This window comes from Mya arenaria, chromosome 15 (assembly GCF_026914265.1).
Source record: "Mya arenaria isolate MELC-2E11 chromosome 15, ASM2691426v1".
Lineage (NCBI taxonomy): Eukaryota > Metazoa > Mollusca > Bivalvia > Myida > Myidae > Mya > Mya arenaria.
The window spans coordinates 52,399,866-52,426,000 of record NC_069136.1 but is presented as its reverse complement, the minus strand read 5'-3'; the positions used below and the strand labels follow the sequence as shown (position 1 = coordinate 52,426,000).

Here is a 26,135-nt window from a genome sequence, read left to right as displayed (position 1 = left end):
GGTGAGAGCGAAGCTGGAATACAGGGCAAAGGAAACCATATTGGGTGAGAGCGAAGCTGAAATACAGGGCAAAGGAAACCATATTGGGTGAGAGCGAAGCTTGAATACAGGGCAAAGGAAACCATATTGGGTGAGAGCGAAGCTGGAATACAGGGCAAAGGAAACCATATTGGGTGAGAGCGAAGCTGGAATACAGGGCAAAGGAAACCATATTGGGTTTGAGCGAAGTTAGAACCCGAATATGGTTTCCTGCACAACATATATACGTTATAGGGTCATGCCGTAACGAATGTATCACGTTGACAACCTGTTTCATTTATTCCTCGGAATTTTCATGGAAATCGTATAAAACCATTACGTGGCCTGCGTTCTTCGACCGTCACTGAAGCGCTCATGTATAATTTTCACTAACTCGGGTTGTAGTTGCCATAGCTATATAACTTATAGTACCCAGTGATGTGTCGTCTAGTAGTCTTTTGGGTAAAATATAATACAATATAGCTATGAGATGTAATTGCTCCTTTAGACATTAATATAGAAGAGTGCATAAACACTGTCATGTTCAATAAACAATATTTGTGCTATCCTTTAAAATAATTTGATATAAAATATTCATAGGATGCCGATAAATTGTCAACGAATCCCAAAGGAAAGTTTGCGTAACATCAGTCTAAGTAACTAAACACTGTAATCATATCTCTATCAACCATAGATGTCCTTCCTGATTATTTTCATTATTCTCATAGAATGAATTGTTTCTGGCGTGTTATGATGAAACTCCATTTATATGGTAATTCGTTGAACATACCGTATCAATCATAATCTGTTGATATTTGGTTGATTACCGTAATTGCCATAATGCTATCTATGATTTGGGAAATTGAATTATCTATTTTATTAGTATCATAATTATGGTATCAAACTTTAATATTAAAATAATTGGTTAAAGAACCAAAGTAAGAATGAACTAGGGATCTTTTTGTGGAAGAAATCTTAAAGCAGCGCATTGATTTAGATGGCTCAGGGCTCCAGAAATAGTTTTAGTGTTAAAGCATGACCAACCCAATATGGGAATTTCAATTGCATGGGGACCCCAGGGGTGTTTTTCAATATTGGTCTTCATTGGATCTAAAAACGATGTAGCTAATCGGATTACTTGGTATACTAAAGGACCTATAAAGTGAATAGATCCAATGATGTATGTGACCATAAGATAAACTGAAGTTGCATATTGAATACCAAACGCATATTATTTGAAAGGGTTTTGCAAGCAGAAACAGTTAAATATATACTAAAAAAGTTCTACAAAAAGGTTCTTTTGACGAGCAAGTATGTCATTTTACGTCCAATTTTAGTTAAAATGCTGTACAGTCGAAACTCGTTGGCTGATCATTGATATCCCATGGACCAGCCAAATACTTCAAGCCTAGCCAATAAAGAGCCGAGCGTGAATGCATACAAAGAATAGATAAAAATTGGTCCTTTACATCTAGTTCGAGCCAACGAGGAAATCGAGCCAAGCGATATTGAGCCAATGAGTTTAAACTATAATAACTTAATGTATAATGTAATTCATTTTACATGTTTTAAGTAAACCAAGAATGAAATGGGGTCACAAGTCATCAAAAATCAAGACTAATGGAGCTTTCAATTAACTAGTTTATGTGGGGGTTGATTGATTTCATAAAAATATTATTATACCTTAATGTAGGCAATAAGGTCATGTCCTTTTTATCTATTAATAGTGTCAGTGTATATAGCTATTAGCTATTAGCAAGAAAAGTATTTACTTTTCATGAATAATGGATGGTATTATACAAAAAGTCATCTTGTCCCTTTTCACGTTTTCCAAGGGGAACAACTCATGTAGTATTTGAGTGCACTACCTAAAATATCAATCACTAAACAGAAAGATGTATAATAAATTCCCGCCAGCTTATATGACCATCCTTAGCTATCATGCAAGGACAGAAATATAATAATTACATCATAACGGCCAATTATGATGTCATATAAACTGGAAATTGGAGCCAAATGGACCCCTTACATGCAGGGACACCGGGGATGAAGCTTTACCCAGGAAAGAAATTAACCTATTCCTCATAGAGCAATTTCAGGACAAAAACTATTATTCAACTGGAAATACATCTTTTGCTAGAAAGATTCCTTTCATCTTCATGGTTAAATGAGTTCTAAACCTTATAAATGACCAATCTGCAGATGGCAAATCCAAATTTCAATCGAAAACGAGTCAACATTATCTTGAGCCAAATCATAATTGTGTGTTATATGAGTCAAATATGATTATTCGAAAAAAAAAGCAAAAATCTATTTATGCAGGGTTTTGCATGGATCAATAAATGTTGCAAATTGTCACACAAAATTAAATACCCGTCAAAACTATGAATGCTTTTTTTTAAAGTTTGCATTATTCAAGGGCAATAACTCTGAAGTGACTACAGTGACCGTTATAATAATAATAATAATAATAATAATAATGATAATGATGGCTGGTTGTCAAAATGGCCGATACCTATATTATACCATACTCATACAAGCCAAGTTTGGTGATGATTGGACAAAAGATCTCACAACATAGAGAGTAATTTCAACAGTTCAAGGGCCATAACTCTGAAGTGACAAGGGAAAATGAAATATTTGACAGTCTTAAGAAAGTCATTCTTAGAGGGCTGAAGGCTGGCTATATTTAAATTGTCTTCAAGAGGGCAGAAGGGTACTACCAAGAAAGGACAGGGCACTTTCCATAACGCTTAAGCTAAAACCGCACTGCATAATATTACATATTATCGCCAAACAAACAAGCCCTTGCATGAGCCCAATTAAAAAATGGTCATTACTACAAAATCTAGAAACATCTTGCACATTCTTAAAACAATGAAAGGACAAGGACAACTCTCAAGATTCTTGAAAAAAATAGATGGGGAAGACCATCATAATACATCAGAAGGAAAACAAGGAAATAAGATAGCTTAGAGCAGTCTCGGGCAGTATCACATGCCCTGAGGAGGCTGGTGGTATTCTTGGTGGCACTAATTGTATGTCAAAACCCTAATAAAACACTTTATATTGGCCTGACAAGACTTGTCTACGATCCCTAACCAACACAGAGAAAACAAGTTTGTAGAAGTTGGTAGTATATTAGAGTTATTGGCTACTGCGCTGAGTTTTTCTCTCAGGGAATGACACATTGTTGGAAATGGTATGGTGATTCCTGGGGTTGTTTTTTCCATTAGGCCATTGTAAATTAAGATTTTGTTTGTTTTTAAATCTCGTCTACTTAGGTAGTTGAAGTTTTGGCAATCGTCAGGTCTAGAAGATTGAATCTAATGAGTCTAAGTGAAGTTTTTTCACTAGATTTTTCAGTAGATTATAAATAACTAAACATAGAAGAACAACATCATGTTTCACTGTTTGGATAAAATACAATGCAACACTTTACAAGCAGTTAAAATATCTGCTGCAGAAACTCCGAAGCATTTGAGCAAATCTGCAAGCAAAAATAGTTGTTTCATTTTCTGAAAGTACAAATGAAAGACATAAAAAGCCTGTTTTATATCTGTCTGATAACCTACCTTAAAAAAACACAACACGCTAGTATTATATCAAGAACGTATAATTTTGGTGCCAATCAAACCTGTTATTCCAACATTTTCTGACAAGACGTGAATTCGTCTCGCCTTTGACCGCATCTAATATACGTAAGTGGATTTGCCTGACTTTTAAACTAACTAGTTATTATACTTTGGACTGGTTCTATTTAATTTCAAATCAATCCAATCTTGGATCCCATTTCTGTGTTGTTTCACGTAATGATATATTTTATGGTGTAATGACATCGGAAAATACAATGATTAGATTTTCTTTGCTTCTAAGGATTTAATGAAATCAATGAAATCCATTACTGACAGAGACAGAGGCACAGAGTGACTCTTGTTGTAAAAGTTTATTGAACTTAATGCTTAAAATCTTTTCAATCACATCAGACCCTTATTTATAATTTTTATTGATTTTTTTTCACTTCAATCATAGAAATTGAACTGAAGCTCTAAAAAAATGAACAGTGAAAATTTGATTAAAATTAAAACAAAATTGATTAATAAATTATTTTTTCATTCCAATAGAAATTGAACTGTAGAAATAAAAATGTTTTTACAATGGAAATTTAATTAAGATTAAAAACTGTTATTAAAATTAAAAACTACAGTTTTAAAATATTTAATTTAACAAAAAAACAAAAACAAATCAAAACAACCACTAAAATCCTAGTAAAATTACAATAAAATTCAAACCAACATCCAATTACAGGTTGAAACCTATTCATTTTAAAGGTCCGTAAAAAATAAAGTCATTAACATGCTAACCCATCAAACACAATGCACAAGTTCTCTCTGAGAGGAAGAGGTTCCAAGAACGTGTCAAAGTATTCTCCATTTAGCACTGAACCTTCTCGGTGGAATTCCAAGTAACGAGAAAATATTTCCCACTAAGAAAATGCTTAAAGATAAGCTATAACCTGTAGTTTCATAAATGTATTGTTATTATATGAATTTATTTCAACGCTTAATTTTTTACAATTTGTTATGTCATCGAGACATGAAAAATTAAAAATGTAACAAAGCATTTATTTTACGCTGCAATAGTGAACAAGTAACGAAAGCTCTATTATAGAGCTTTTTTATTGACAAAATGTGTTTGAACTTTTTAACTCAACTCAAATTTGTGTAAATAAAGGTCCTCCGGCCCAGAATACCGCATAAAACAATGTTAACTTTGGTAATATAATAGTGTCAGCCTACTCTCTTGACTATAAGTATCTATCATGTGTTTCCGTACAGATAGAAAAATCCGACCAGAGGGCACGCGCGTAAGCCGGTAACAAGGCTTGCCCGAGTGTCGGATTTTTCGATCCAGACCGGAAAAACATGATTTGATATTTTTTCTTGCATACCTAAAATTATGAATTTGTGGAAAAATTGATGTAGAAAACACACTTTTGTACATTTCACTGAAAAACGCGTACAACGTTGTGTACTAACGTCATAAATCGCAGTAATTTTAAATCACTACTAACGTCAAATAGTTCTTTTAAAAAAAGCGCTTTTACGATCATTTACTTTCAATTTTAATTAAAAGTGTTGCATACTTATATTTTTTATTCCGCTTAATTGAAATTGCATAATATACTTTTCATAAACCATACAATAAAAGAAATAAGAAGTGGCGCGTTGTTGCGCGTGACTCATCTTAATGGGGGTGTAAGATGAGTTTTTCCAGCACCGGTCACAAGATCAGAAACACACGTCCGGTATAATCACTATGCAAGAATGTTTTATCTATAGAACTCATATAAATAACATTTAAGACTTTTAGTCTTAACATTGAACTAAGGATTGATATTAATCTACAAATGTTAATTATTGTAATAACACTCCTACATTGCCCTCATTCATGAAATATCAGAGGGGAATGCTCTCAGAACAAATTGCATAATTGCTATAAAATTTTACTCTGCCATTGTTTGGTGGCAGCAATTTGTTGCAAATAAAAACAATGGAAATAAATTTTCTGAACAAAATTCATTTATTAACATTCCAAAACTACTTGTATACAAAAAAGAAAAATAACCATTTAATTTCTGCATATGGAAATTCAGTTAGAGAATTCCAAACCATGAAATTACCAATGTTAGAGACAGCTGACTCCAATTAAAAAAAAAAAGTGGAAAATGGTTGATATCAGAATTTTCTGATTTCATATCTATGTTTTTGCTTCTAATTACAGTAATAACCCATGATGGGCAAAAATTATTAATTATAATTATTATTAATGCAACCGTTGGTGCCTTTTTTGTATTTTAAATTAAGTTCCCAGAATATTTGAAAAATAACCAATTTATGTTATAAGCAAACGCCTTCCAAAAAAAACAAGATTGTAATAATTTTGGTGCTTTAAATGTTGCTGTTAGATTGAGTGCATTACAGATGAATGTGTATGTCTATCCTATTTCTGAAAGTACAAAAAAATATCCGCAAGTGTGAAATTATTTAATAATGATGTCTTTTCAAAAATATGAAGATCATTTTGATAAAATTCTAGGCTAATACCTATATTGACAGATATTGTCAATAAGGAAAAACCAAATTTCTACACAAGCACTTTCATAAACTCTCATCATAGCCAAGAAAAACAGGTGTATAATGTACAACCATTATTTAAGCTCAAAGAGTTTGCCGTGAAAGAAAGTTGTGAAAAAATCACAACATATTTTTAACCAAGTTTCTACAGAACATGGGCCATAATTGATAGATAATTTGTTAGGCCTGACACGACAGACTCATGAAAATACCCTTGACCAGTATTTTAACTCTCTAAATGTCCGATTTGTTTTCTTAAGGTGTAAGAAATTTTAAAATCACAAAAAAATAATGTACCATTCCACCCCTCAAAATAATATACCCACCCACCCCTCAAAATAATATCCTTTCCCTCAAAACCTAAACAATCATTTTAGCCCAATTTCCTAGACTTGCTTCAAATGTGCCAGTTTTTCAAGTAATGCGTGGGGCATTGGTACCAAGTTTCATGCTAATATCTTAGATTTTGGACAAGGTTAAAATGTGAACAAATGACACAAAACAATGACTATAATTATTTCCAATTCTTTCTTTGAAAAACAGATATGTTAATTTTTTACTTGGAAATCAGACAAGCTTAAAATCTTATGGAAATCATTCTCCTATTTCTGACTATTTACTATTCAATGAAGTCAGAGACAATTTCTCCAATAGAAAATAATAGCTCATTTAGTAAACATTGAAATCAGGAGGATAAATCATCATTAGTTATCAATTCTCCAAAATATAATTACTCCGTGCCCATAAATCACAATAGCTACTCTAATGATAGGTTCCCTATTAAAGAAAAATATTATCCTTCTTTTATCGAAACACCCCATCATTAACCCTTTGTACGTCAAATCAATATGCTAAATCGCATGAACAAAAAATAATATTACAAACAAGAAGCGCCTGAAAGGGTTATCTCTGTACAGAGGTCGAACAGAAACGATCGGTCAAGGGTTAAGTGACTTTTGATGTAACCATTGTTTAGGAGGTAAAATTAATAAGCTACTATGTATCAGAGCTCGTTATTTTTTTATCATAGACCATTTAACAAGGTACAGGAATATTTCTAATCATATCAAATCAGGTCTGTTCCATTGTACCAATAGCACTGAATTTTCTTCACACTGTGTATGAAATAGCTGGGAATAAAGACAATTTGCTATTTACATAGCTTCGACCATCGAATCAAGGAATTAATACATCTTGTTCCGAAGTGTTCAAACTAAAATAGATCTTGCTTAATTGTACTGCTCTTGATTAAATCCATTATTTTAATAGGATTGATTAAATAAACCTGTTCAATTCCCAGAGACAAAGGCATTAATATGAAATACTATCTGCAAAGGTTGATTAGTTTTCCAAAATATTTAAATTAACAATAACATCATACTCTTTTCTTTAAGACAAGCTAAAGAATGTTTTCAAACAGAAAAATATATAATTGGAGCAAAGTACATGACTACCCGTACTACTAAAGCTTTACAAAATCATCTCAACATTTATTATATCCTGATGAAATTGCGGAAGTGCATGAGAAATTCCCTATCATAAACAGTATTACATTTAAACTTCTGTGAGTCTCAGCTTATTTGTCTTCAGAAGATTGTTTTCTTTTCATTTCTTCTTAATTTATCAAATTCATTCTAGTTTGTAAAATTTCATTGTTTTACCTTTCCGTTTGTGTTTCCACCATTTTCTGATCATCCATGTGAGTAAGATGCTTGACAGGACAAAAACAAGCACCCAGAGAACCAGGACCATAGACCCATACTTCTCATCCACAGGTTGCTGAAAAAAGGAAAATAAAAAAGTAATAATAAATGTATACGATTCTATTTCAACTTTATTGTGAAATTACCGCTTTAATTAATTTGAAATTCTGTTTCCAGGGAAGACACCTGAAATGATATACATTTTGAGAGAGCATGAGAAATTGCCCCCAGCGTGGCTTGAACTAACAACCTCTTGAGTGAATGGGGGTCATACATCACCTCACCCATCCCCCAGTGTGGCTCGAACTAACAACCTCTTGAGTGAATGGGGGTCATATATCACCTCACCCATGACATTGATTTCATATAATTATAAATGAAGATCAAAACTTGTTCAGGGGCAGAAAACAGAACTTATATCCATAATGGAAAGTCATGGTAATGGGCTAAAAAAGCTTATTTGGGGATCAGACCCGGAACCTCTCAGACAACATGCTTAGACCTCAATAAATCAGTGGACTTATAATAGGGCAAGTTTCAAGAAAACACTTTAATAAATTCATAATAATGATCACTGAGGTAAAAACATTATTATCTTAAACAATTATGAAACTTCAATATTTAAATAATTATGCAGTATTACTTATATTGACGTTTGAGTTCAAAGGGCTTGAAAGTGTTCTTCTAAAGAGACTGTGTTTTCGATATGTATAAAACATGTATTCTCAAAAAAACATATTTTATTGTACCCTAGAGACTTGCAGACATGTAAGTTTAGAACCTTCAAACCAAATAAACAGGCTTCCCGATTAGCACTGATCATTAAGTATTCCCTTTCAAGCCAATAAACAATTGGAGAATGCTACATTGTAAATCTTTTGCAACAAGCATTATAGGGGGTGTAATTCTCCACTGACCCACAAAAATGGTCATTACTTAAAGACTTAAAAGGTTTTCATTAATTCCGCTTTTATCTTTGTTGTGTGTTAATGCATGTTCGATTCCAGATACCAACAAACTTAAAAGGAAAATGTAATTTAGAAGAAAGCAAATGCATTGTTCATTCATTTCATATGAAAAAGGGGGTTAAAAAAGTTAATAAGTACATGTGTATTTGCTGATTAAACAAACATTTTCAGCAGGTACAAACTAATTGTCTTTTTTTTTTGTTCATCATGGCAACAAACAAGCCAATCAGTGCCAAGTACTTGTTTCTCTCTATTTCAAGTATTTGCCCATGTCACTGGGCCCATTATAATATCCCAATGGTCCGTCACATCATTATGTAATGATTTTCATAGAAAAACAAGAGTTTGATTATGGAAAAACTATAATAAGTTGGTGATAGTTTATTTCAAATGAAATACCCTTATTCCTACAGTCTGAATTCGCTTAACTTATAATACATGAACATTTTAAATAACCTTCACTTAGTTTAAACTTATATATTTTACATCAATTTTTATTACAACATTATATTAATCAATCTCCTTGGCACAGTGTTATGCGAAAGAGTTGTCTTGTCTTGTGGGAGGGAACCTAAGAACCCAGAAAAAAAAACACTTGTCCAGATTGGCGAACACCAACAGAACTCACGTGCACCCAAACCTGGAATCGAACCCTGGAGGTCCCCTAGGTGAGAAGCAACTGCAGTAACCACTGCGCTTAAAGGACAACCGAGCCCTACACTTCTTTCTATTTGGGGAAAAAAGTGTCATTCTGACTAAAATTGAGAATTTCAATGACAAAACATAAACTTGGGAATTTTATTTCTACATTTTTGAAAAAAAGTATATGTTTTAGCATTAGAATGGGGCTGAATTTCGGCCCCAAACTGGTCAGAGATAGACACTCTGTCAACACCTGTAAACCATAATGTGTCTTTTCGAATTTGAGGGAATGCAAATTCCTTCAACAGTTAAGAATAAAATAGGCTTGCTAAATGAATGATGACATTTATATAGCTTCTTTAATCTTTACGCTTCAATGTTCATAACAGAACATTTTTGTACCAGAAAGAACATGTTACTACCAATTACTTCCCAAATTAGACCATGCTAATGAATTGTAACTTTCTCCTTGGCCTTCATTATTACAAGAACTTGTGAAAAATGAACTCAGTAACACATATCGTATGTCATACTCATGCATAATTAACACGCCTCCTATAATGCCTCTAAAACTCCTGGTCTATTTAGATTATCCGTAATAACTAGGTGCCATGACATTGAAATATGGTTTAAGCTAATTTCCTGGGTAACAAGATTACAGGGAAAGTAGGTGAAGGCTTTTTCCCTTTAGAATATAACCTAAATTTTCAGCCAAGGAAATGGCTCATCGGCCTATTTTAAGATTTAATTGTTTAATATATTAAAGGCAACATTATTCTTAACTTTATAATTGTTCGTGCAAAAGTCTCTTTACTAAACATTGCACATGCTTGAATCACAAAAATAACCAACTTAATAAAACCAATCATGATCAAATTGATCTTGATAAAAGTTCTTCCAGCGATTCTATTGGCCAAGACAAACACTTAAATCTTTCAGATTATAACAATCCCTTTTTATTAAATGCATATAATATTAATTTCCACATTACCATTTATATTTAAAATAAATATGTTTATTGAGTTCTTACCACGGATAAAGAGAGGAAACTGTGTGTCCTCCTGTGTTCCACTGTGTGTTGGAGACTGGAGCAAGGGACATCACTCCTGCAGGTACTGTCAAACAGTTCAGCAGTGATTGCTTCCCCTGCATTGCTAGTTCTTTCCAATACCAGCTGCACCTGGAAATATTAAACAAGTTCATGTTTGAAATGATAATAACATTAGCATAACAAGCTGGGTTTTTGTTCCAAGTTTTGTATAGAACCTAGTTGACAGTGCCATGAAACTTATGACAATTAACAATAACTCAATCATAAGACTACATTTACATGTTAACATTTAAATAAAAAACATATTAAATTAATACGTTTAACTGTCAGGGTTTTGGTATTAAACATGATATAGATATGTAATAGTTCATTCTTGTGCACAAAATCTCCTTTTTTTCAGTCATCAGTTTTTTCAACACTTAACATAAAAAAATCAGCACAATACATGGATATACCCGAGTGTTTAAATGTTCATATTAATCTCTGTACACCAGAGATAGAGTGACGATTCCTTGGTTATGCCGGAATTTCACACTGACGCACAGATAAGTAACTCATGTGCAACAAGCAAACAAAACATTGTGCATGCCTTTGTTTACCCATGTCCACAATATCTAACTGCTCAAAGCACGCTATCACATTTTGATAGACAATTTACTGCAGGTAAATGATAGTGAAGTAAATATTTTCTGCAACTTGGAGTAACCGCAATTGTTTAAATAATTGTTTAAATAATGATTTCCCCTTTAATATTTCTCTATCATTATAATGTTTCTCACTTTTGAAAATGTTATCAGAAATGCCAAATAAAAAGGTGAAACTTGAACTACCACCTTACTAGCTAGTTATTTGTTATTTGAGACTGTAACCCCCATCAGGTGAGGGTATGGAGTATATTTTTATTTTTTTGCAATACACACCTTCCATAAAAGAGAACACTTAAAAGAACACTTAAATAAAACAATCTAGCAACTCTAAATTGGGCAGAACATCGTTTCTGTGGAAACGGTAGAGTAAAGAAACAAAATTCGCACTTTGAACATGAACAGGAGAAAGACCAGATATTATAAGGAATAAAAAGTTATGAGTCAGTTGTTAATTAATACTGCACATTGAAAAGGGAGAGAGGTGGGCAGTGATCATTCTTGACCTTCTCGATCTTTTATTAAATCTCATTGATGTATAGCTTCTAAAAATAGATTGAGTTTGTCTCACCCTGTACAACTTCAAATAATTATATTAGGACTTGGACTTGGACCTTTGACCAGATTGACAGAACGAACCAAAAAGCAATCCAAAGCAGCTCTCCACATGCTATTATAAAGCCTTATATTCAGTAAACATTATGCTTGTTGAAGGCTCAGTACGAGACAATTGTAATTCTGTCTTATCTGTGTGTAGAGTTACGTTCTTCTTGTGTCAAGCCTATAAATTTATTATTGTTGTTCCTGGTAAGTAACAAATGCCAATTTTCCTGATAATTTCGTTACTTCATAGATTCTGACAATTCATTTTAGGAACCCCTGACAGGACAATAAGTAAAACCGGTTTGATGACAATGTCCAATCAGTCAAAGAAGTTTTCATCAATATTTATTGAAGTTAATCTAGATTAATTGCTTCTTTATTACTACAGAGAAAAGATAGAAGCGACAAGTTGAATTCCAAGCAAAATAATAAAAAACCCTCCATTTAAGGGGAAAAAACACCCACACATTCCAGAGCATCAGTATGATAACCATTATTTTATGCCATTACAAGAAGAAACATCTAACCTAACACTTCAAAGGATTATATAAATTATACAATGAGATTAAATTAAGGCCTTCATCCTCGTCTCGATGTCTTTGTGTATTTCAACATGATTTAGATAATGGGCTCGTTCCTATAGTTTATATAATGCTAGATTAAAGTTTTTGAAGAATCAGTTATGTTGTTGTGCAGTTTTAGCCCTGACATTACAAAGTTGACTATGAGTCGATTGTCCAGGCTGATATTGTTAACTGGATCATTGTTAACTTTCAAACCTTGAATACTCTGGAAGTTTCATGGATACATATTGATCAATGCAGCTGTTATCACAAATATGGAAACAGCTGATTCAGCTAATATGCTTGTTTTACTTATAAATATCAGCACATCATAAAATAGTTCACCTTTAAAAATTAACAAACAATAAAATTCCACCATTAAAAGATAACAACAATTTCATTAACAGCGTTGTTAATGCACCAGTCAATTGTAACCACGACCCCCCCAGGTCCGGGGAATAGCGGGGACTTTGACTTTCGGTCCAGCCAACCCCGGCTAAAACTCCCGCCCTGCCGGGACGAACAGATGGTAAAATCCCCGCCAAATGCCCATGCACCCCAGGGACCCTAGGTAAGGCCAATTCCCCGCTATATTTAAAGCCAAGACAAAACCACCGCATTCACCCGGCACTGCGGGGCCACCTGAAAGGTCAACACATGGCCCATTTCCCCTGCTACCCCCGGTATACCCCCACCTGGGGGGGGGCGTGGTTACAATTGACTGGTGCATAACTTTAACAAAATTTTGAACAATCGGCCCAAAGCTTTGATCATTAAAACAAATCGGGACAATCAAAGACTGCTCCATTTCTACTCAAAGACGCCCTGAATGCAATATCGAACCATGCAAACACATACCTATTGACAATTTAAAAATGCATCACCAACACTAAAATTTGGTATATTTGAGCGCATTAGCTACGTAAAGTTGTATTCTGATTATTTTGCAACGGTTTGCTTCTTTGCAGGGTGAACGAGTAAACATCGGCCAGAATACCGTACGCATGTATTTACAAATCATATAAGTGTATATATGCTGTTGAATCAACATGCCTATAAAATTTATAATCATAAAATCTTATACAGTTCTATAATACATATCAAGCCCATATAACACTTATCTTTTGTGGGTTCAAGCCAAGACATAGGTCCTGGCAAGTATAAAATCAGCTAAATTAATTTACATTCTGATATAAATTAAACGTAAATTATGATTCAAAAGATATGCCAAGTCATGCTAGCATACAAATCCTACCATACCAGATGACAGACAACGCTTATGCAAAAAGACCTGCACCATGAAAATCTCCTCTGTCAACAAATTTGAGAGAAATTGGTCTTTAAAAACATATTTGTACAGATTTAATATCGGGAAATCTTGAAGACGAGTTGACGCAGGCCAAAAATGTTCAATACAAATTGGTGTCAGTGTGGGGATCGTTTTATGTATTCATTAAAATGCGATATGTCTTCCATTGAATACTGTATATCTTATCGGTTTCACCTACTTTGCTCCTGACTGCAGAGATGAATATTATTTAACACTTAAACAGATAACAAGGCAGGAATAACACACCTTAAATGGCCTCAGCTCAAGGCAGCGTGTATCGTACCAACTTAAAGCTTCTAGCCTAGCTTTAGTCGAGTTTATTAAACATTTTACAATGATCCTGAATCAGTTTATTTCAAGCCAAAAAAATATATGTATGGTGGTAACTGTTGCATGCACTGATGCTGACAGTAAATAGGCTGGGTAGGTAGGGAAAATATGTTATTTTGGAAAAATATTTTATTATATTATAATGTATATATATATGTATGTAACATAGGCATTCTGACATCAATGCTGCCAAGTAAAATCAAGTAAACTTTATCATCGTCTACATATAATAGAGAACATGGTGAATATATTTCCAATATTAAAAAAAAATAAAAAAATATTTAAAAAATTAGGGTCGGGTTTTTCTGTCATAAAGACAGTGTTAGTTACATTAATTTTATTTGGCCTAATGAGTGATGACTCTCTTTACAATTTCATGTTATCTTCTTGTGCTGTGGGGGAACCAGAGTACCCAGATCAAACCCGCTTGTCCAGTTTTTATAGTAATTTCTATACTGTTTCTGTATCTTTTGTGAATAGTGCCAGGGCCCTTTCAATTGTAAAAAGGCAGCACTAAATTGTTAAAAATCAAATGTTTTGTTTAAATTACGACTATTATAAAAAAAAAACCTGAGAATGGGACTTATTCATTGGCGTCTCTAAATCTATGCTTAAAAACCGCTCTAGGATGGAATTCACAGCAGTCCATAAACAATATGATGGAGAAAACGGTTGTAAAATATTTTTATAAATTTTGTCAACCCATTTTTGAAAAATATAGTCATTTTCCGTAATCGTGAATGGGGCTCCATTTTAGTTAAAGAGAAAAAAAAACACCGAACTTCATATTCAAACAAACTCGCATGCACTCAGCCTAGTTGTAAATAACAGCTCAGACCATTAAAAACAAATCCTGTTCTCCTTATATTTACCATGTCACCAACTGTCATTTAAATTTCTTTCTCGCAAAATTTACTTTAGTTCTGTAGCACAAATAGCTCCCCTATTTTCAAGCCCCCCAGAATGGCATGTTCTGAGCACACAATAAATAAGTGGTGTATTTTTGTTCCCAAGAAAAAGGTTGAAGATAACAGATTACAAAATAATGTATGTTAACTCAAAGTACCATATTTTTTCCCCTAAATGGGAACAAAGTTGTGCTAAAGGAAGAAATAATTGACTTCCTGTTTCAATTACAGACCAGATGACATCTTGTCGATTATACCGGTATAATGGAACTCACCTAATATCCGTTTAAGGAACTACAATTAACAGGATAAAAGTACATACAAAACACATTCTATAAAGCTGCAGCTCAGAAGTCAAAGTAATTTACTTTTAGCCTTAAAAAACTTTGAATATTAGTTTAAGCAGGTATTTTGAAAACCTGCACTCCACAGTAGTTCAGTTTATACTTGTTTCATTTAGCTGAGTTGTAAAGAAAGATATGAGCTGCTATACCAGTAACAACTTGCACAGCAACAATTAATTCTACTGTTATTGAAAATCACTCCTACACTAAATACCCAGTACAAAATTGTTCCTGAATATGATTCTTGATGAAATTTTTCCCTGCTGACCATTTTTGAAGCTCCGAGAAAATGGCACTGGTAAGGCTTAAACCTACGACCTCTTCGATGAGAGGCAGACATGAATAATAATATGCACTCACTTATGGCCCAAACCCTTGACCTCCTGGATGACACCAGTACATGAACTTGTAAATGAGCAGACCACCGCACTATTTAATTTTAAATTGGAAGCATAATTGGATAATTTTATTTCACGAGATTAGATGAAGCTAGGATATATAATACTGAAGCTAGTCTACAAACACTAAAGCTGTTAAGAGTTTACAATTATTACATTAAAATTACACTACACTTGGGGTATAATAACGAGATTAAACCCTGATTATTGAAATGTTAGACACTTACAATATAATTTGCTATGCCAATTGTCATTTCATTTCTCCTTGAAATACATTTTGTTTGATTCACTATAACCTGGTGACATCATATATGTAACAAAGATATCTAGTTATAATGCTTGATCTTCTTATATACAGTCACCAACAGCAATACTCAAAAGCAATATTTTTGGAAAAAATCCAATGCCTGTGCCATCCAAATGGGGATTTTTTTATGACTTTGGGGAAACACAAAATCATATGTACCAAAATAGATGACATAATAAAATAAGAGTAAATATACATGTTTCGACCTCTTTATGCATGCACTATATCTGGGAGTGTGATGTTTAGTATTTGTCCCACTAGTACTGTATAAGAGCTGTTCTTGTCAAAAACTTGTTTGTTTAACAACATCAGGAAAACTTATAGTAAAATCCACTGCCTGTGCCATCCAAATGGGGACTTTTGTTATGACTTCATGGAAACAAAATCATGCCAAATAGCTGTCATAATGATATCAGACCTTTTTATGCATGCACTCATAATGTCTGGGACTGTAATGTTTAATTGTCTTAGTGAGGCATAACAAAGAACAGCATTGTCTATTAGTTATTTTAATCCTTTTCTTTACTGAATAATTTACTGTCACCTTTAAATTAATAATCCTTTTGATGACAATGACACATGTTTTGAAGAATGCTTTAATTTGTTACATCCTCTCTGATTGGATAAAAATTATAGTTTTAACCAATGAAAATCGACCTTTTATCTGACCAGTCTAATTGACATTTCTTACACAAATTCTGTCAGTTTCAATCAAAACAATGCATGAAATGTGCCCTGCTCATTTATTAAGTGCCACACCATCAGTTGATAATCCAATTAAGCTTCAGGACAGGAAGGGCATTGTAACTGTAAACAGGCATATATAATTAAACCCTGTGATAAATGTGCGTAATTTTAAACACACTTTTTTTTTATTCCGAGGGATTTCATCCCTCTCCGGGAGACCGGGGGATGGGTTGAAATTCCGGGGGATTTTTTCCCCCTTCGGGAGATATGGCATGTATGGTCTCACAAGCACTGTGTAAGAGTTGGTCTTGTAAAGATCTTGTTCCTATAACAAGAAAAACATTGCTTTTTTATTCATTCATTGAAACGGTGTTTAATCTGGGAGTAGAATTTGTTATTTATTGGTCCCAGGTCTTATGAATTGGGAAAGTATCAAGACTTTTTAGGCGGGACAGCCACATTTTCCGAGAGGAAACAGCCTTTTAAACCCCGTAAGATGCACCACGGTGAACATTTTGTTTCTATTCCATTCTGCCAGCAGTATAAGTAATTTTCAAACTTACCAGCAGTATATTAAGTTATTTTCAAAATGTAACTTGGCATCTAACTAAAGTGTTACATATAAAAAGTACACTTATTTTGTTTTTTTTGTTATTTTCTTTTCTATTAGTATTCAATTCAATTCAAACTTAAAGCACTCATCTGTTTCTACATCCTTTTTTTAAAATTTAGCAATACTTTTTTTAAGGAAGGTGAATTATCTTAGAAAAAACAATACCTTGTTAAATGCACCAGTCAACTGTAACTACGGCCCCAAGATCCAGGGGTATACCTGGGCTAGCAGGGGAAATGGGCCATGTTTTTACTTTCCAGGTGGCATGCAGTGCCGGTAGTCCAAATAATTGTACGTTGACGGATTTGTTTTTGATTTTTGATATGGCAAATCCTTCACGTACAAATTGTTTAGTATCAAAAGTGGGTAGTTGTTCCATTCAGGATTCTGGGTTAAAGCATATAGCGTCTATAAACTATCATAAAAACAAGAAATATTACCAGATAAAGTTATTTTATATTAGTTCCGTACAATAAAAATAAATATCCAACTTATAATTATGTGTTCGACGGCTTTTTTTCATTTCATTCTGTCTAAACATAATGATATATACATGAAGGGCACCTGCAAGGCTTCGGGGCACAGTTTTAAATCGCTCGGAACATTTCGGCCATGGCCGAGTTGTTACGATTGTATAACGAAGTCTATCTCGAAGCTTTGTCGGAGGAGGCCAAGTTATTACGATTGTATCGAGTTGTTCCCCTTCACATAATTGTTGTCTGTGTCAGTCAACTTTCGTTTTATTAGAAAGGTAAACAACTTGTTTTAATGCATTAAATGCTTGTTTATAGTGCAAAATAACATTTCACTTACATGGTAAAATATGAATATAACTATTTATGATCAATTTCAACCATAAAATACTTCACTTAAAACAATTTCAATATTTTTAAAACACCCCGGTTTTTTGCACATTCCCGTTTAGATGTTAGGGATTGGAAGAATCCGGTATGACACCTCTATTATCTTAGACTAGCAGTGCCGGTAGAAAGCGGTGGGGTTTTTTTTCTTGCCGTAAATAGTGGGGAACAGACTAAGCTAGGATGTCCCCGAGTTGCAGGGGCATTTGGCAGAGATTTTACCAGCAGTTTGTCCCTGCAGAGTGAGGATTTTACATGGGATTGACTGTACCAAAAGTTAAAGCCCTGCTATTCCCTGGGACTGCCCTGATTACAATTGACTGGTGCATAAGTGTTCAGTATTTATGCCCATTATAGCATGAATTGAAGGGTAATTTACTGTCCATAAAATTAAGACTGTGAACTTGTTCTTTGGCAGATGTTGAAAAATTAACCATACAGTAGATGTTTCATACGAAATTTCAACTCACTACAACAAAAATCTCCAAGAAAATTGTTAAAAACATCCAATTTCCAAGTGTTCGGATTTGTGACCTTAGCGGGTATGCATAAATAAGCTTACAGAATCAAAAAAATATTTCACAATTAATATCACCCACATCTCATCAATTAATCATAGTCGCAAAAACATCGCTACTGAAAAATACGGTCAAAAATCGAACTCAGTTATAATTAAAATGGAACATTTGAAAACAAGGGAAGTAACTGTCATGATATGTGTTACTAAAGAGCGTAATGTGAAAATGAGCATTTTTACTGTGTACAAGAGGTCAAAAAAGACCTTAAAATTTGGAGAGTTTGTTTTGTTTTGTCATCTCCATGTTATTCGCTAGTTGGATCTGAGTTTTAAAGAAAAATATATCAATAATATTTTAACTTAGTATATTTAGTTCTTTCATCCAATCATCCAGAACTATACCAACTTTCTCCTCCAAACTATATATCGCCACTTTTCTGTCTAGACTACACCTGGGCCCTCAGAAAAAAAAACTTAAGTCATTTCTCAATCTCAACTCATTTTACATTACATCAAAAGTGTTGTGTGTTGTTGTTGTTTTTTGCTTGTTTTTTAAAAGTGCATTCTCTCATGAAATATGTTGATTAAAAGCTTTGTGGTCAATATAAGAATTACACTATTCAACAGCCGAAAAGTGTAATTCAGTGCAACTCATTCAGCATTTTGTGTTTTTTTAGAAGTGGTTCTCTCCAAATGATATTGATAAACATTAAAGAAGCATAAGGTGCTCCACAGTTTATAAGTGACGTTGTACGAAAACCCATATAGCATCAAATTAATGGTATTTTAAATACAGAACCCTTTTAGCACACTTAAAGCATTTGTAACAAGTCTGTCCATTTGTAAGAGGCAGCGCTCTTTTAAGCGCATCATTCATTCAAACAGGATTTCTGATTAATTCTAAGAAGAGAAACGTGTTTTAAGAAATCATTTCAATTACGAAAGAACTTTTCACTTGCTCCCTGATCGATTGGTCGCATACTTCAATTATTCTTGTTATTATTTTGACTAGTAAAGCATATCACAGGCGCGTATTCACGGTGCGAGATTTATTAATAAGAAAGAAATATTGACTCCTCTTTTCTGTCGGTCGCATGCCTCGCTCATCCATCATTTCCTCGCTTTAAAATGATATTAAATTAAGTAAGGCTAAAATAGAATAAAAACTTGTTTATCAAAGTAATGCATTAGAACATGAGTTGTGCTTACCATCAACATTCATAATAAGTAATTTACGGGCAGATATTACAGGTCAACGATTTTGAAATTGTATTCTCTTTTTAAGGGGTGGGTGAGGGTGGTCCTATATTCCATTTGGGAAAAACTTTTATACTGGATTGGGAAAAAGGCCTTGGATTCTGAAATACCAAAGAATAATGGATGCTCAAAACACCATGTTATTTCTAAGATGAATTATAATTCAATATTGTATTTTAACTGGCCTTACTGGATGATCAGTCAACTGTCAAAGATACAAATCGAAAACTGGTTTATCAAAATTTATAAACTTATTTGTCAAAATGAATATAACAGCACGCCAAGGGAGCGTGAAAATGCTTAAGGAAAACATTTAAAACTTTAAATTGGTAGACAAACTCGTTCAAAAGGGTGCCATCGACCGATATTTATCATTTGCGCAGTATAATACTTCTAAGTAGAGCATCGTATGTCCTTAATTGTATACTTAAGGGCTTCCTAATTACTATTTTGATTCAGAGAGTAGCTCGACATTCACCCGGACCGCTGGATTTTGAGAAATATAATACACTCAAGTAACCTGTTTTTGGCTATTTGTAATGAAATACAAGCCAGGTTGTCACCATCTTTAATTTGTATATTCAGGTGGCATATTATCACTGATGATTTTGCTTACTAAGCAAAATATTAAGGATCCAATTAAAATTAAAATTAATTAACTGTCCCTGTATCTGCCCAAAGCTAATTACATATCGCCAATAAGTAACCACCATTGTAATACAATTGTTTGCTGTTGTTGTTGCTGCTGCTGTTATTTGGATGTCCAGTTAGCGCAATCGCTTCTCACCTCGATTCGGGGCCTGGGCGCATGTGAGTTTGGTTTGTAGTCACCAAGTTGGACAAGTCCCCCCCCCCCACACACACACACACAACACAAGCCCACACTCTCGCGTAACATCGTGCCGATGAGAGTGATAAATATAATGTGTTGCATTAATTTGTTGTAAAAAAAATAAGTTTAAACTTAAGTATATTGACGTCGAAAGCCACCATTGCCATAGCGGGGGTCTTAGTCTGGAAACGAGCCTTCTAAATGTAAACAGCTGATAATAATGATGCAATGCAGGATGCATTTTTTTATTAATTAAAAAAAAATGATAAATCAATTTCCCTTCAAAGATTTGGGAGGAAAAATCCACTTGGTAATTTAAAACTAAACTCCTACTTTGTCGCTCATATCATTTTCAAAATGCAAACATAAAATGAATAGCAATTATGGTGAATCTCATTTTAATGGTTTTATGGTTTTAATTTATGCTCTAATATATTTACATTGCGTACGTATGTTTGAATTAATCATAATACATTGAATGAACAAATATGTGTGTTGTATATATCTTAACCGAGGCCTGCACCTTAATTTCGCGAAGCATATTTTTTTATTTAAGTTACCATTCATAAATTTATTTGTCATTCATTATATTAAACTTTCATATAATGCATTTATGCAATTTGAACCAAAACATAATATTTGATAATTCTTATACCACGCCTACAAAACGCTAGCTCCGCCACAGAAAAATGAGCTTTGAACACTTCCTTGATGCAGCAGTGTTTATTTGTTATTTGTTTTGTTTAAAGCTTGTTTTGTGCAAAATATCTTTGCACTTACACAGTAAAATATGAATATAAGCCTTTATCTATTTCAACCATAAAATACTTCTCTAAATACAATTTCAATACCCCCCCCCCCCCCGGTTTTTGCACAAACCCGTTCAGACGTTAAGAATTTGAAGAATCCTGTATAACACGTCTATTATTTTAGACTAGTTTATTTGTATACAGGTAAGTAATACTTTTATTGCATCTTATAATTTTATCAATTGGAAAAAAAAAATCGGAGAATGTGGTACCGTGTTAGAACACTTTTACTACTGGTTGGCTACGATTTCGTTTCATTATTGATCGAACTTCGGTGCCATGGGGAGCGTTTCTCCCGGCTTGCGCATATTATGAGATTTGCTAGCTCAACTACGTTTCAGTGCATAGACACACCGTTAGGAAATTCTGGCGCATGCAAATAGAACTGTTATGTATAGTACTAAAGCCGGCACACATTAAAACTTACAAACTCTTCTTTAAAAATATGTATGTATTTATAAAAGAAGTGGTGGTGTTGCTCTAATGATGGCTCTGCGGCGTTGTGTTGGCGCTGTCGAGTTTGATTTACGATGTGTCTGTCAAAAAATAATAACATGATTTTGCTGTTTGCTTCACGAGGAATATTGTCAGGCACTCTATTGGCTGAGAGCTAATAGCACTGGAATTGCAGTATGATTCACATAAACCACCATTGTCGGATCACAAACAGCTGCAGCAGGCATGGTCGGTCTAGGCCTACACTTCGTTTCCAAAAATAGAAAATAATGGAAAGTCTAAAATAAAAAAAGTCTTAGTAGTGAATTATATTTTTACATTCAGTAACGGGCCAGGGTAACTATGTGTACTTTTCTCAAATACGTTAAATGTATTCTTTTGGAAGACGGTCGGACGGTCTATTACATATATGTATTCTCCATTGTGACGTTGTTATGGCAAGGTATCAAAGCATTTCAAATTATGTTACTGTGAATAGTAATAGAACAACAGGATGGAATTATAGAAGTGCAAAATTCAGATAATTTTGATGATTAGAAATGTTCCAGATCAAACGCACCCTATTGTGTCTACAATAATAAGGAGAGTATCCATTTTGAATGCATTTTAAATAATAAAAAACGACAAAAAAACATATGATGTAGGTACATATTAAAAATTATTAACCTTTATAAAAAAAAAAGTTAATAGCCACTATCCCCAGTTAAACAGTGCCAAAATATCGCTAATATTTATTATCTATATCTAAAATATATGCCTTTTTGCTTTGATCATTTAAAGTCAAATTAGTTTAGCATCTTAAAGCATTCAAGCTGACAAGTTTAAATACAACCTATAGTGTGTGCCTTTAAATGTGTCATCCACAGTACAATAAAGACATGAAACCGACCTCGTTGTATCAAATTTAACGCCAAACTTAATAAAAACCCATCTTGTCATCTTAAGAAAGAAAATATAAACTTGTCAATTTATTTTGTATCTTATTAAACTTCATGCTAAGAGTTACCATGGAAACCGACTTATTTTTTATTGAAATAATGAGCCGTGTCGTGTGATATATGTGTATATTATGACACTCGCTTAAAATGAGATTGGAAGTGGTAATACCGTAACATATTGTTTGGCAAATACAGGCAGGTCTTTACAAAACAATGATACTGCAGAAGGTCGTTTGTCTATTCTAACTAAATCCTGTTTCAACCCACGTGTTGGATCACTGTCCGCCATGTTGTATTTTCAAAGTTAACTAGTTTTCGGAGGAAACGGCCTCCGGAGAGGGTTTCGATAGTTTTAAAAAAAAACTGGCATTAAACTAATTTCTACTATAAATTCATACAGATTCACTGTTTGTCACATGAAACCAGGCCTCAAATTCTCGAAACTTCTTAAACTTAACAGGCTTAAGTAGCATATTTCATTTAGCCATACCTACTTAAATTTTTATTTTGATAGATGAAAAGTGTTTATTGTGATAATCATAGTTTAACGCAAATACCTGTAATAGAAAATTACAGTGACCTTCGCTAATAGTCCTGTTATAGGTGACTTTAGAAGTGTCGGGAAATTGGGGAAAGGAATTGCAAATTTTAAACCCTTCGTGCACAAATCTAATAAAAAATGTTCAAAATGAACAAACGAAGATACCACAATGAGAATGAGAATTGTTGTAAAAACATAACACCTCTCAAATTGTTCTGTCTGCTACTCCTCCAGTTTTGGGCAAGAGGCATTTTCATGGGAAACGATATGTTCTGATGTTTAAGGTCGTCGTAAACTTCACTTCTTCACAAAAACCCTAAAACTCACAATTTTCAAGCGATATTTACTACCAAACGCGTGGACGGATGTTTTGACGTTTTGACGACAGTTGTCGCCTTTAAACCTACAAGAACGAAATGTTAAAGGTTCAAACCATGACTTGCAATAACATAAGTTGGCACAGAAATGGATATTTTAGCGAGTTGCAAAACATATTACTTATTTGGCACTTTGAGTTTGATGCAGAAATAATGTTCAAAATATAGACAATGTTAGTTACAATATGTATAAACCTATTTGATATAAAAAAATAAAAATAAAACATAAAAAGAAACATATTCGAGCAGAAGATTACACATTAAAACACATTAAAATCTGAATCTTTTTCATAAAAGACGTGGCTCTATTGCAGTAATAATGTTCTGAACTAAACATTGTTAGTTATAATATGAATTAGCCAATTTGATATAAAAAATCACCGTAAAAAGAATCAACTTCGCTCTAAAGAAAACTCACAAAATCACATTGAAAACTGAAACTTTTTCATGAAAGGTATGGCTCTTATTGCAGAAAGTAATGTTCTAAAATAAACATTATTAGTTATAATATGAATGAACCCATTCGATATTTAAAAAAATCAGTTTAAAAAGAAACAACTTCGAGCAGAAGAAAACGCACTGAAAAATAAAACGTAAAAGGTATGGGTCGAAATGCAGAAAAAGTGTTCTAAAATAAACGTTGTTGGTTAAAATATGAATGAACCCATTAATATGAAAAAAACATAAAAAGAATCAACTTAGAGCAAAAGAAAAAAAAAAAACCAAAAACACATTGAAAACTGAAACTTTGTCATAACAGGCATGTCTCTAATAGTTTGAGGCAGTAATAATGACCTAAAATAAACACTGTTAGTAAGAATATGATTAAACCCATTTGATCTAAAAAAAATGAGCAAAAGAATACACACCAAAAAAATCACATTGAAAACTGAAACTTTTTCATAAAAGGTCTGGCTGTAATTGTGACACCCAGGCGTTATAATGGCCCATTTAACAACTAGAAATCCAGGATGTCAATACCATTTACTCCTCATTATCAGCTAGGAAACCATTTACCCGTATTATTTCATAAATAAAGGGGGAAAAGCCTGCAATGAATAATTGACTTAATTTCTTCACAAATATAATTTGCTCCTTTCAAATAATTGTTCTGTAATTTCAAACGGCGGTTAAATACAACTCTATTTGCTATTAAACAGCCTTCGATTTTGAGGAATACACCTTGTAATGTGACCAAATTGTTTATAATAGCAGAAAATACTGCATTTAAATTGATATCTGAGACGAATTTTCCTTAAGTTTCGCAAGTTTTGGCAACTTACATTTATCGAAATCGATACAATTTTCTGTAAATGATACGAAACTATCTAGCTTATTTGTTATGATCTATAGTAATGTTCATAAATAGCAAAAACTCAGTACTTTTTTACACGACGAAACTCGAGAACTCTATAACCAGGAAGACATCAGCAGCCAATTCGCAAATGTTAATGATTGGTTAATACTTATACTTATCCAAGAATAAATATTAACCAATCAAATCGTTTAAATATAAATACTTCCCAAAAGATACCCAGGGGTTCTGTATTCAGAGTTATTGAGACTCCAGACAAGAAAGAGACAGCTTTCATTTTATCATACACCTTTCAAGAAAATAATATAGTAGATCTGGCCATATGTGTTGCAACTACAATGTTTATTATCAATTATCTACACATTTTCTGTCGAAAATAGCAACATTAAAATAAAAATATTCGAAAATAGCAACATTAAAGATAAATAAAGACATATTAGTTATTTACATTTCCAAGTCTGAGTTTCAATGGCTCAAGACATAAGTGAATGCAGACCTTGTGGATAACATAAACAAGTTGTATACGAGTGGTCGCAGAAAATGTTTATTGTGCTCATGCAGACCACATACGTGTATATCTATATGGCAAATTTACTTTAAAATGACTGTAAATACTACATTTATACCATAAATAAGTACAATGAAAAAATCGAGAATTCTTATGTTAGTAAAGTGTTGCTAAGTGTAGTTGTTTTCATATTTTTACCGGGATCAGGGCTCGTGTTTTCTACCAGTCTCAAACTTTCTTGTGTGGGTTCAAACTCCACACTCAAAATTGCAAAATTTCATTTCAGTGTCAGGTATAAGCAGAGCACTGGTGGTAAACTCTGCTGAATTATATTTCTGATTGAATGTTTTACTATCATTAGCATATTTTTCAGTCCCTTCATAAAAATACCTTTCTGAATCTGATTCTAGACTCAGATTTGATGCAGCTCGTAATCATAGGCGCTGAACAGGCTTCAAAGAGCATTGTGAATATCTTTT

General features: G+C 33.4%; 2 protein-coding genes across 3 annotated transcripts in view; one reads left to right on the top strand and one right to left on the bottom strand.

Annotated features, from left to right (window-relative positions):
- The window catches only part of LOC128220661 (uncharacterized), a 141,971-nt gene that overhangs the window by 9,680 nt on the left and 106,156 nt on the right, over positions 1–26,135 (top strand). The gene's annotated exons all lie outside the window — the stretch shown is intronic.
- Positions 1–26,135, bottom strand: part of LOC128220662 (uncharacterized) — a 122,549-nt gene that overhangs the window by 76,160 nt on the left and 20,254 nt on the right. For both annotated transcript variants that reach the window (XM_052929150.1, XM_052929151.1), the window contains exons 3-4: positions 10,499–10,648; positions 7,817–7,934 (exon numbers count right to left, since the gene is read on the bottom strand). In XM_052929150.1, the coding sequence (XP_052785110.1) occupies positions 7,817–7,934; positions 10,499–10,648 (268 nt within the window). The remainder of the gene's footprint in view (positions 1–7,816; positions 7,935–10,498; positions 10,649–26,135) is intronic.